This window comes from Candoia aspera, chromosome 4 (genome assembly GCF_035149785.1).
Source record: "Candoia aspera isolate rCanAsp1 chromosome 4, rCanAsp1.hap2, whole genome shotgun sequence".
Classification (NCBI taxonomy): Eukaryota; Metazoa; Chordata; class Lepidosauria; order Squamata; family Boidae; genus Candoia; species Candoia aspera.
Window position 1 is genome coordinate 112,644,718 of NC_086156.1, and position 13,634 is coordinate 112,658,351.

General features: G+C 40.6%; 1 gene segment (V, D, J or C); it reads left to right on the top strand.

Annotated features, from left to right (window-relative positions):
• Positions 1–5,498: 5,498 nt before the first annotated feature.
• On the top strand, positions 5,499–5,955 carry LOC134495878 (Ig heavy chain V region 3-like; the record flags this gene model as incomplete). The annotated part of the segment is given in 2 exon segments: positions 5,499–5,544; positions 5,627–5,955. Coding segments are annotated over 2 exon segments (375 nt in total), but the record flags the coding sequence as incomplete, so codon positions are not given.
• Positions 5,956–13,634: the final 7,679 nt, after the last annotated feature.

Sequence of the window (13,634 nt, forward strand, 5' to 3'; positions counted from 1 at the left end):
CTTTTTATGGGTTATTAGCTGCCCAGAGTTGATTCATACAAATACTAATAAAAACGCCTCTCCTACACTTAGTCCGTGGACTGAGAAACAGAAATAAATCACTTTGCATTTACCAAACAATTCAGTTTTTTCTATATTTAACAAAGCACAACTGTTCTCAACTTGGATGTGGCTTCATGGTGAGTGTCCTAACAGTGAGGAACCAGGCTGAGACAAGGAATCGGTCTCTAGTGATTTATTACTGCTACATTAGACCGAAAATCGTAACAAACTGAAGAAGCCTGGGAAAAACCCAGACAGATAAACCCCAAAAGTTAAGGTGGGTCTGAAGTGGGTCTCTTTGAATGTCTGCTTAATTCATCAGTATTACGAATGCGTTTTCAAACCCTGCATAGGGTCCCCCTCCTGCTCACCATCAGGACTCATGACAGTGAGGAATGTAATCTCCTGGGATGTTAAATTTCTCTGAATTGCCTTCACTGGTCTCTTAGGAAGATGAGAGTAAATATAATGATGCCTCTGAAATGAGACAAGGCCTGTAGACCCTTCCTTTGCTCCCCTCACCCACCCCCACCCCACACATATCCAAAGCGATTTTGTGTGGCAACACTGCCCCCTGGTGTAAAACCTGAGGAGGGGAGGCATCTACATAACTTTCCCAGCAGATTCTTGCATTAAGAAATGGTAATTAGGGCTCCCATGAAATGAAACATCTCCAGGACACTTAAGCTGGTCTTGGGAGAAATCCATGTTAATGTGTTTTCTACTACAGATTAAGGTTACTATGGTAACTAATCATTTTGGCCAGGTGAAGAGGCTGAATTTAATTGTCCCCTTTTCATGTGTTAATGGTTGCACGGCCTAAGGAGAAGAACTTTCCTGGACTTGTTTCAGTTTCAGTTTACCTTCTGTGTAGGCTTGCAGAGAATATGCAGCTGAGAGAAATCTCTCCTCTCAGCAAACAGCTTTTAAATATGTTTGTTTTTCTGTAAAAAAAAGTGTTTTTATAGAAATGTCTGGTGTGTGACTTTTCTGATCTCTCCTGGGCCAAAGGCTTTCCAGCACTCTGCCAACAATCCAAAGCTTCTCTTTTGTTATAATATAGGAAATTCCTTTTGATAGGTTATTCTATGATATATTGTATTTTCTTGAGGTCGTGTATTCTTATTTTTCCTCCTAAATATCATGAAATCATGTAAAAACGAGTTGAGAAGGACAATCTCAGTCGTCTAGTACAAACCATCCCTAACTGGTGGGAAGCAAGACACTCTCTGCAGACCTCCAACCAAAAGAGGCTGTTCTAGCCAAATTCAAGCAGGTCCCCCTCGTTCTTCCCTCGCCTTCATTTTATTCCAGGCAGACCTGGTCAGAAGGGCTTATCATTGGTCAGGTGTGTCCCCCAGGGTAATGCAGAGATGTCAGGGAGATAGGAGGATGGCTTCTCAGGTCAGGGCAAAGGTATGGCTCCTTTGTCCTTTATTGGTATCTGGTTTTTAGTGCTTAAATAATTATCACTAATTCCTTCCTCTTTCCTTCCCTTCTCCGGAAAGGCATGTTCCCCGTTGTGATGCATGTATGCATCGCAACAGGGGACATGACATACTGCCTCCCCCAAAAGAACTTCAAGGCATCAGTTTGCCAGGATACGCTTCATGGAAGCATTTTACAAGCCGCTGCACTGAGACATCCCGAGCCTGCACCCACTCAGAGTGGGGGAAATGTTTCCAGCAGACCAGGTACTGGAGGGTGCTCCATAGCGTTCAGGAATCGAGAACCTCCTTGATTTCAAAATGCTGTTGTCCATCTATCATGATGGGAGGAGGCGGGGGGGGGGGTTGTTGTGCCACTTTGAAGAGGTAACCGGTTTCAGTAAGGCACAATGGAACACCGGGTATATTCGTTTCAAGTTGTGTGGCAATTCTAACTTGAAAGTTACTGGGTTGATTATGTCCCCTATTGGAAACAGGCCAATTAACTTGGGGGCTAACTTCTTCAAGGGCTGTGGAGACTTAATGAACTTAGTGGAGAGGTAGATCTTATCTCCCACTTTGTAGTCTGGCTGCGCAGCCCTGTGGTTGTCCGCATACCGCTTGTAGGTTGCTTGGGCTTCGGAGAGAGCCAGCTGAATGATTGGCCAAATGTTGACTAGCTGCACCGCCCAGTCATCTGGGGAACAAGGTGGGGTCTCTGGCTGTGGCAACTCCGGCATCAGAACAAAGTCTCGACCATAGACTACCCGGAAGGGGGTGTGACCCGTGCTCTGGTGCACTGCATTGTTATATGCCACCTCAGCAAAGGGGAGTAAGTCTACCCAGTCATCTTGCTGGTAGCTTATGAAGGAGCGCAAGAATTGCTCCAGGGTGGAGTTAAGGATCTCCGTAGAGCCATCCGTGTGGGGGTGCCAAGCAGTGGACAATGCCTGCTTGGTGCCAATTAACTTCAAAAATGCCTTCCAGAATTGAGAAGTAAATTGTGTACCCTTATCTGTGACCAAGCGGGAGGGGGTACCGTATAATTTGTAAATGTGATTTAAAAAGAGGCATGCCAGCTGTTGAGCGGAGGGAATGGAGTTGCATGGGATAAAATGTGCCTGTTTCGAGAAGTAGTCTTTAAACACCCAGATGACCGTTTTTATCTGGCTGGGTGGTAAGTCTACGATAAAGTCCATTGAGATTTCCTTCCAAGGGTGGGAGGGGCTTGCCACCAGCTGCAATAGTCCCTGGGGCTTCCCTACTTTTCGCTTGGCCATAGCACATGTAGGGCAAGCAGCGCCATATTCTTTTACATCCCTCCTAAGTGTAGGCCACCAGAATTGTCGCCTTACCAGATGCAGCGTTTTCACAAAACCAAAGTGCCCTGCCGTTTTGTCATCATGAGAACGGCTCAGAACCTCTGCTCACAATTGCTCCAGCACGTACAAGCTATTTTGTTTCCAAGCCAAATCATTTGCAAAAGAAACATTGTGTTTATTTGCTTGCAACCATGTATCCATTTTTAAGGCTTGTACGAACTGCTGTTGCAATTGCGATGAAATTGACATGCGTCTCCCTCCCCTCTTTATCCTAGGTACGAATTATTCAATACGCCTGTCTTGACGCCTATAAGACTTGACCAAAATCTCAAAATTCTTTTTAAAAAATCCATATTATGTGAATGGATAGTGTATCTCCTTTATCCAAAATTATACATAAATTTAGGGATGATAGAAGATTGTCCCTTAGTTTTCATGTCTTTCTTGCATTCCAACTGAGAGAAGGCAAAGTGATTGATTATCTTTCTCAGCCATTTGGGAAAAGGTTTGTTAGAAACAGATTTCTTGAGTTTGCGACGTGCGGACCTTCAACGAATGTGCTATCAATATCATTCTCAATAGCTTAGTCTACATCATATGATCTTTTCTGGCAAAATGTCCAGAGATGCTCTTCAAGTGAGATGGGTGATGATGAAAAATGAAATATAAATGGATAAAATGTCTAGTTTCATTGACACACCATATTTATAGAAATATCCCTCATATTTTTTCTTTTGAAATCACCTATGACTTTCCACTCTGTCTCTGAAGTAGATACTAAATAATTCTTGGTCGGTGCTAGCCAATCTTATTGATAAGATTTGACATATAAAAAAATTATGCGTTTTATTTCTTCCAACGTCCTGACTCCTAGAACAACTGGCCCATAATCTGAAAACTGTTTCAAAGAAATAACTCATGTGAATGGAGAGAGCGAGTATTTTCTCTGAGGACATATGTAAATTAAGGGACATTTCCCCTCTCCTCTCCTCTCCTCTCCTCTCCTCTCCTCTCCTCTCCTCTCCTCTCCTCTCCTCTCCTCTCCTCAACTCTCCTCTGCTCTCCCCTCCCCTCTCTCTTGTGTAAAATATACCTTCAAGGAAAGGTGGACGGTCAATGCACTGAGTGCCTCTTTTATCCTGAGGACTGTAGATTCAGTGACAGCTTCTGCTTTAATTGAACCATACGATATGGCAAAAAGGGGTTCTGTGAATGTAGAGATGGAGTTTATGTAAAAAAAGGGATACAGTTTGAAGAAATAAAGAAAACTAAAAAGAGGATAAAATTATGTTTTCCTCTAAGTCTCATATTTCGCAAAATCTTTTGCAAATGAATGGTAGAAGAAGCACAAGAGGTGCTAAGAATTATTCTCCTTTCAGAGAGAATACAGAACTGGTATAGAGCAGATTTTGACCAATGATAAGCCCTTCCAACCCGGTCTGCCTGGAGTAAAACAAGGGCGAGGGAAGAACGAGGGGGACCTGCTTCAGTCTGGCTGGAAAAGCCTCTTTTGGGTGGAGGTCTGCAGAGAGGGTCTGGCTCCCCACCAGTCAGGGATGGTTTGTACTAGACGACTGAGATGGTCCTTCCCAACTCATCAAAAGGAATTTCCTGTCATATAACATAAGTGCGGTTTTTGTTTACTCCCTAGACCAGCTTAACTTTCCTTGAGCTCTTTCATTTCTTTTGAGCCCTAATTCCCATTTCTTAATGCAAGAATCTCTCTGGAAAGTTAAGTAGATGCCTCCCCTCCTCACGTTTTCCACCAGGGGGCAGTGTTGCCACACGGAATGGCTTTGCATATGTGTGGGGTGGGGGAGGAGAACAAAGGAAGGGTCTACAGGCCTTGTCTCACTTCGGAGGCATCATTACTTTTACTCTCATTTTCCTGAGAGACCATTGAAGGCAATTCAAAGAAATTTAACATCCCAAGAGATTACATTCCTCACCATGAAGCCACAACTGAGTTGAGAACAGATGCGCTTTGCTAAATATAGAACAAACTGAATTGTTTGCAAAATGAAAAGTCATTTATTTCTGTTTCTCAGTCCATGGAATAAGTGTACGAGAGTGAGTTTTTTGAGTCTTAGTTTGAATTAACTCTGGGCAGTTAAAAAAATATAAGACAACCCTAAAAATGGCCACCCAAAACCCCGCCAATATTTGTAATCACTATGGCTGCTGAGTTAAAAACCAAACCATTAAGAAACATTTTATAGGCTTCCAATGATTTATATTCCAACTTTGAGATTTGGATGTGTATGTAAAATTGATCTGTGGCTTATAAATTGGGCCTTATGGCTTGGTCTGCATTGACTTAATTTTGGTTTCTTCCAAAGAACGCGGTCAAGGGAACAACTGTGGAGCGACCATTTTGAATTCCAATGTGCCTTCCTCTTTATTTCCAGACTGTAACGTGGCTATTTAAGGAAATTTCAGGAGATTATTTCTTCCTGTCACCTTAAAACCCTTATTTGAAATGAGGAGCATCTGTCAGAAGCTTTAATTATTGCAGTGCTGAAATAAATCTATACCACAATGTCCCGAGGGGCTCTCTTATGCTGATCTATATGTAAATCAGGCCACAATTTCCCCTTTAAAGGAGCCCCAGGGTGTCTCTTTTCAGGCTACTCCCACCAACACAAACTTTGTGCCCCTTCCTGAATCCTTTCCTGTCAATTCTCCTCTTTCTTTAACGGGAGCAAAAATGATTCTGTGGCTGAATTTGGTTTCCTTATTAGCAGTCCCCAGAGGTAATTCGTTCCCTCCTATTCAGGTTCATTCCATTTTAATTCTCGCATAAAGGAGAGCTCATTAAAACAACTCTTATTTTAGGTGTCCTGTCAGAGGCCCAGCTGGTGGAGTCCGGAGGGGATGTGAGGAGGCCTGGAGAGTCCCTCCGCCTCTCCTGCCAAGGCTCTGGTTTCAACTTCGGGGGCTATTCGATGAACTGGATGAGGCAGGCCCCTGGCAAAGGGCTGGAATGGGTGGCACGCATATGGTCCGATTCCAGTAAGCAGTACTATGCAGAGTCTGTGAAGGGACGCTTCACCATCTCCAGGGACAACTCCAAAAGCCAAGTCTATCTGCAAATGAACAGCCTGAAGCCGGAGGACTCGGCAGTCTATTACTGTGCAAGATACACACTGAGAGGAAGTGAGTCTGAAGCCTGTCAAAAACCTTCCCTTCCTCTGAGCCGCTCTGCAAGTCAGCTCAGCCCCAGAAGGCTGGATTTTCCCAGGGGACTTGAGAGGGACCTGAGAAAGCTGCCTGAGTGCCAAGAGGAAGGAAGAGCTGATCTTGGCCTGGGCATTGTGGGATCTGTTCTCCTTTTGGATAGGAAGAAAATGGGAAATCTCAGTACCCTCCTGAAAGAATCAGGAATTCAGGTTGGAATCGCTCAGCCTCTTTTCTTACAATAGGAAAATTAAATGGAAGAAAATACTGAAATAACTCCTATGGTCTCACCTTGTAGATTTTGATCTGTGATTTATGAAAATCAACACCAGAACCTCTGCATGGTAATGCTAGGTTTTTATGTATAAAATGTAACCTTGCTCTATATCTTAGGTAAGAATTATTCAACACGCCTGTCTTGACTCCTATAAAGACTTGCCCAAAATTTCAAAATCCTTTTAAGAAAATCCATATTATGTGAATGGATAGTGTATCTCCTTTATCCAAAATTATATATAAATTTAGGAATGATAGAAGATTGTGCCTTAGTTTTCAGGCATTTCTTGCATTCCAACTGGGAGAAGGCAAAGTGATTTGTAAAATGTTCCTTCCCTTTGTGAACATTTACAACATACATTAGAAACGTTTTTATGCAATTTTGCATCTTTTTGTGGAGTTGGGTTCCATCTGAACATCATTTTATACAAGTTTTCCAATAAATGATAACACAATGTAAATTTTAATGGCTTTGTCCACATTGTTTTCCAGTTATCTAATAAAATGTTATAACCAAAATTTCTTGCCCAATTAATCATACACTCTTTGACCTGTTCAACTTCTTGATTTAATTGTAATAATATTTTCTACATCTTTGTCATAATATGCTCATTATTTATATATAACTGTTTTTCGATCTATGTTTTTTTTCTCTTTTAAATTTATATATATTTTTAATCTCATTTAAATTGTTCACATAACTGCATATATGCGAACCAATGACACCGGTGTCCTTCTCCTCCTATTTCTTCTCTTGTTTTTAGCCTAGGTGTATCTCGTTCATATTTGATCAGATCTTTATATCTTAACCATTTTATCTTATCATCTAAACTTTCCCTCCTTGCAAAAGCTTCTTGTGGCGATATCCACACTGGTATGTTTGGTAATAATCTACTGTTATATTTATCCCAAACCCTCAATAATACTTTTCTAATAGTATGATTTCTCAATTCCTTGTTCATTTTTGCTTTTTTCATTCCAAATAGATGCAGCCACCCACATCTGAGTTCATGTCCCTCTCACTGTAGAAGGTTTGGATTTTCTGACATTAACCATTCTCTTATCCACAGAAAGCAACAGGCTTCAAAGTACAATTTAAGATCTGGTAACCCCAACCCTCCTCTTTCTTTAGCATCTTGTAATAATTTAAATTCAATGCCCTTCTTTTTCCTTGCCAAATAAAAATTGAGATATCTTTTTGCCATACTTTAAATTTATTTCATTAATTAGAGTTGGTAATGTTTTGAAAAGAAATAGCATCTTCGGTAATACATTCATTTTGATTATGGATGTCTTTCCGAGCAAAGATCGTTGTAATTTTCGCCACCTTTCCATATCAATTTTTATTTCCTTCCAAATTTTCCCATAATTGTTTTGAAATACTATTTATATTATTTGTTGATAATATTACTCCTAAATATCTAATCTTTTTTTTCTATTGTAAAACGTGAATTAGTTATTAAAGTTTCTTGTTGTTTTTGAGTCATGTTTTACCTAATATTTTCATTTTTTGTTTATTTACCTTAAATCCTGCCACTCTCCAAATTCCTCTAATTTCTTAAACAAATGTTCTATAGAACCTAGGGGATTTGTAATATGTATACTAGGTCATCTTCAATTGCTTTTAATTTATAAATCTTTTTTTTTTTAAAATTTTTACTCCTTTTATTTGACCATCCCCTCTTATATCTCTACTCAGGACTTCTAGGACTAGAATAAATAAGAGAGGTGATAGGGGGCATCCCTGTCTCGTTCCTTTTTCTATTTTGCAATTATCTTTCAATTCGTCATTCAGTATAATCTTAGCTCTTTGTGTTGTGTATGTTGCTTCAATCCCTTTCACAAATGATTTCCCAAATTTCATTTTCTCTAAAACTTTAATCATAAAACACCAAGTCAGATTGTCAAATGCTTTTTCAGCATCTTAAAATATTGAAACTATTTGGCATTCGTTATGATGTTGTCCATATTCCAAAATGTCGATGACAGTTCATAGATTAACTTTCAAATGTCTTTTTCGCAAAAAAACACAATGATCTTGATCAATAATTTCTTGTAGAATTGTTTTTAATCTTTCTGCAAATATCGAAGTAACATTTTTCTAGTCATTATTTAACACTGAAACTGGTCTATAATTTTTGGTTAGAGTTGTGTCTTGTCCTTCCTTTGGCATAAGTGTTATAATATCTTCAATCCATCTCTCTGGGATTTTTGATCCATATATAATCCAATTCAATAAATCTCTAAATGGGTTTATAATTTGTTCTATATAGTGTTTGTAGTATCCTGCCGATATACCATCAGGTCCTGGTGTTTTTCCTATTTTGAGCTTCTTTACAGCTTCTATTCTTTCCTGATTTGATATTGGACTGTTAATTGCCACTCCTTGAGTTTGTGAGAGTTTGGGGAGATTTTGCTTATTAAAATATTCCTCAATTTTATCTCATGAAATTTCATGTCTTTCATATAAGTGTGGAAAAAATATATAATATACTTTTTTGATTCTTTTATTATCAACTAAGTCTTCATTATTGTCCCTGATTTTAATAATAATTTTATTCTCCCTATCTTTCCATATATTATAAGCCAGCCATTTTCCTGGTTTATTAGCAAATTCAAAGTGTCTTTGTTTTACATACCTTAATTTCATTTCTATGTCCTTTGTTGTCAGCAGCGAATTTGTTGCTGTAATAATTTAATTATTACAGAGCCCTAATTCTTACCCGCCCTGATTCTTTCCCCACCTCTCTCACTGGACCTGTTTTGGTCTTCCGGAGCTCAGTTACTTCTTCCTACCTCCCTTCCCCGATTAGAATAAAGCCATCTCCTTGGAGGGTTAAGCCTTCTGCCTCATCTTCTCCAGTTTTCCACTAGGGGGCACTGATGGTCTGCAAAATCCCCCTGAATATGGAGCCAGTAGAAAGGGTGTATTCAGAGGGGATGACACTTCTGAGGCTGATCATTTCCACCATTTTTGGATCAAAACTCACGGCAATTACAGCTCCCTCTACAAGAGAAAATTTTACAATAATTATAAAATTTTCCTATGGGGAAGGTTCTGATAATTAATTCCAAACTCTTATTTCAGATCCATCTGTACCCTTAGACCATCTGTAACGATCACCAATTTTACACTAGGGAACACTGGGTGTCCTTTCAAAGGTGCCATCTGTGGCTTCAGCAAAATGATGGCTATACCCTTTTCTGCAAGAGGGCTAAACCTCCTGGAGACTGCTGTGTTGTGGCCTCCTCATGAGGAGCCACTGTCTGGAGGACATGTGGGTGATCTCAAGTCGTCTCCTTATCCAGAGAGGAATTATGAAGAGTCGGTCTACACGCCCACTATTCACTCCATTGTGGTCCTCACTTCACCATCTCTTCCCTGGAAGTTCCCACACACTTTTACCTCCCATAATCTCCCAATCTGCCTTGCCTGTTAAGAGAAAACAATAAGTGTCCCCAGATAGGAAAAAGTCCTTTTGAAAACCTAATGTATATCTGACTGGGGGATACAATGTATTTCACCAAGATCTAATTCATTATAAAATTAACCTTTGTGATTCTGTGTCCATTTTCCAGCCATCTACAATAGAGCATAGCAGGTGGAATGAAAGGACAAAGATAAATGCAATCCTTTGTTACCTCTACTTCCATAACAGAGGGATTTATTTTGTGTATATGCTACCTGAGAAGAAGAAATCAGCCCTCTAGTAAGAACTTTAGGACTCTTTTGTTATAGGTGTCAAATCAGAAAGTTTGCTGCAGGGAAATGGAAAATTATTTAATATGGCCTGAAGATTAAATTTCAACTTCACTCTTTGCAATGTGATCGGGGTGAGCCTGGACTCTGATAAAATCCTGGAATGGGATATCATCATTCAATATCCTGAAAGCAGGTAGGAAATCAAACTGTTAATTAATTGTTCTAAAGATCTAAACTGTGCAATACACATTCCATATATTCAGGAATTATCTGCCTGAGAGGCAGGGATTCATCAAAGTGTCCAGACTACCAAGGCCATCTACCAAGAAGCTCTGCTTCTCTTTTATCCTGAAGTGTATGTTAATGCAGAGACACCCTTCCTCTTTATATGCCTCCTTCTCCTCCCTCCTCAAGCTGTAGCTAGAGGTCCAGAGCCAGACTGCCTGGAACTTCTTCTCTGACACACTGAGAAAGGAACATGAGCCTTTTGCTCCAACTCATTTCCCTTTTAGCAGCCTTCCAAGTTAATGGTTCTTCCATCCAGAGATGGAAGCTAAAGGGCTCTTATATGGTAGAAATTAATGGACTGGAGCAAGATGGATAAAGTCTGCATATCAATATTTCCTTTCCAGATGTCCAAATGGAGCTGAGGCAGGTGGAATCTGGAGGGGATATAAAAAGGCCTGGAGAATCCCTCGGTCTCTCCTGCCAAGCTTCGGGCTTCACCTTCAGCAGCGATGAGATGAGCTGTGTGAGACAGTCTCCAGGAAAGGACTGGAATGGGTTGGGAGGATAGAGGATGAATTAAATTCAAGGAGTGGGGAACCTGTCCATCTACAGTCAGAAGGAGGGAGCAATGGCACAAAGAGAGCACACTACAAGGTCTGACAATGGCTGAAATAAGACCTGCGGTTGTAACTGTGACTTGCCTCCTTCTTCTGCTGCTTAAATAGGCTAAAGCAGAGATTAAACAGCACTGGTCCTAGATGCAATGAAGGAGGGATAAAGAGGCTCTTAAAAGGATAGAAACAGTTGTCTCAATAGTAATTTAATACATATCAATTCAGAAAGGGTAATATTCTATGCTATGTCTCATGCTCTTCAGCAAAGGATCATTTGATAAAGATGATAAAGTAGTCAATGTAAAAAATTATTCCCCTGCAATATGCCACAAACTTCAGAAAGGAGAGGCGAGGAGAGAGAAGGAGAAGAGCTAACTGCCAATCCTTTTTTCTTTGAGGAAAGCCAGGATGGATGAGAGACACGTCACTGGATGAAACAATCTTGGTCTTCTTTTGACCGATTGATAATTCTGAAAAGAAATCAAGGACAAAAAGTTAACTTACTGTCATAGATGCAACGGATGGAAAGCAATGATAAGGAGAAAGATCACCCTTTATTTCAAGCAACAATCATCATGTTCCAGTTCATAGAAGGAAGAGGGATGAAGGAAAGGTGAGGGGTGTTGCCTGCGGAGTGGGAAATTCCAAGGGTCTGACTCGCTGGGGGGTTCCTTTGGCCTCAAGGGGGTCAAATCAGGTTTAATCCTTGCTAAGGAAAGGAGGAAGGATGACACACAGTATTTTCAAAGGGGGGAGGAGCACTGTGATGTGCTCTCTGTTTCCATGTTAACCAGTGGAGGAATGTTGGAGGTTAGATGCATGCCTTCAAGAGAGGATGGAACATCTGTGGTTTTCTGACCAGATACATTGCCACACTTCCCTTAGAAGGCCCACTATAGGGCCATTGCAAGTCTTCAGTGACTTTGGTTGGTTTTGTCTCTGTGAGCAATACTCCTTTTTTTCTTGTCTGAGAAAATGAAGGGGAGTTTCATTTACGGAAATGGGAAGATAATTTGGAGAAATAAAGGAATGGAGCAAAAGATAAAATAATGTTTTACTCCATGTCTCATCTGAATGATAACCACAGTGATCCAATAACAGTTAATGACAGGAGATGCAGAAGCAACACTAAGAATTATTCTCCCATCAAAAAGAACACAGAACTAGTAAAGAGCCGATTGTGACAAATGTTGCATCTTTTCAGGTTTGTTTACCTCGAGTAAAATGAGGAGGAGGGGTGAAGAGGGCAGACTTGCCTCAGTCTGCTTCAAATAATCTCTCATGGTTGGCCTTCTACAGAGTGGATCTGGCTGTCCACCTGATAGGGATGGTTTGCAATTGATTAGGTAGATGGTCCTTCCCAATTCATTTCCTCCATGATTTGATGTGACACCGGGGAAAAGAAATAAGTATCCTCCATGTACAGAAAATGCAATCAGTCATAGACTAAGCCTTCAAAAGGTATCTTCTATCAGGTACCAAAAGGGCATATTTAGATGTCTTCCTAGACCTGCTTAGACCTCCTGGAGAACCTTCATTTCTTCTCAGCCTCACTTCCCCTCCTGGAATGTCAGAATCTCCTTGGAGAATCAGGCAGATGCCCCTCGTCCTCAACTTCTGCAGCGGGGGGCAGTGGGGTCACCCTGAGTCCCATTGCCCGTGTGTGGGGTGGTGGTGGTGGTGGGGTGGGGTAGGGAAATAAGAGAAGTGTCATTAGATATTGTCTCACTTTGGAGGCATCCTTGTGTTTTCTGTTTTTCTGTTTTATTTCCATATTAGTTCACCAAAATGGTCTCAAGAAAATTTCACATCTCAGGAGGCTCCAATCCTCACTGGGAAGCCATGTCAGACTTGACAACAGATGCGCTCTGCTAAATAGAGAGCAACGGAGCCCTTTGGGGAATAGAAATAGACTTATTAGTATTTCCCAGTCCAGAGAGAGAGTGTATTTCCTGGCATTTTTATGGGTATATGGCACTGGTATTACTAATGCTACTGCTATTGCTATTATTATTATTATTGGTATTGGTATTATTATTATTATTACTATTATTATTCTTTCAAATTGTATGACTGCCCATCTGGCTGAATCAACTCTGGGCAAGTGGCAACTGATAAAAACACCACACAAAATACCGACTCAATTTAAGCAATATATTAAATTCATACAACTACCGACTTAGAAACCATTCAAATAGGCAAAGACCAACCCACGGGCTCCATCTATTCTGTTTCTCCCTGTGATTTCTCTCATGAAACTCTGACTTATAAATTGTTCCTCCTGGCTTGTTCTGAATTCAGATCTTTGGGGTTTCTTCAGGAGGGCCTGGTTAAGGAAAGAAGGTGGGAAAAAAATTCCTGAGCTGAGATTTTGCATGTCTGTCTTTTAATACTATAAAGTAAACCTGCCTTTCTCCTATGTACTCACAGTAAAAAACAAAAACAAAAAACCTTGCCATCACTTTTTGTAGGATTGGAAAGTTATGATGAAAGTCACCAGTGTCAGATGTGTGCAAGGAAAGCTATGAGGTCAGTGCTCCGAGGGGCTCTTTTATCAGAAGAAATATGTAAATTGAGTCACAATTTGCCCTTTAAAGGAGGCCCATGCATTCCCTTTGCAGGCTACACCCACCAACTCAAAGTTTGTGCCCTTTCCTGAATCCTCTCCTGTCAATTCTCCATCAGTCATTCAAGGGAATAAAAGTGATCCAGTGGCTGAACTTGGTTTCCTTACTAGCAATCCTCAGAGGTAATTGTTTCCTCCCTATTCAGGTTCTTTCCATGTGTTTGTGCAGTTTCCTGAATCCTTTCTTGTCAATTTCCCTCCACTCATTGAAGGGAGCAA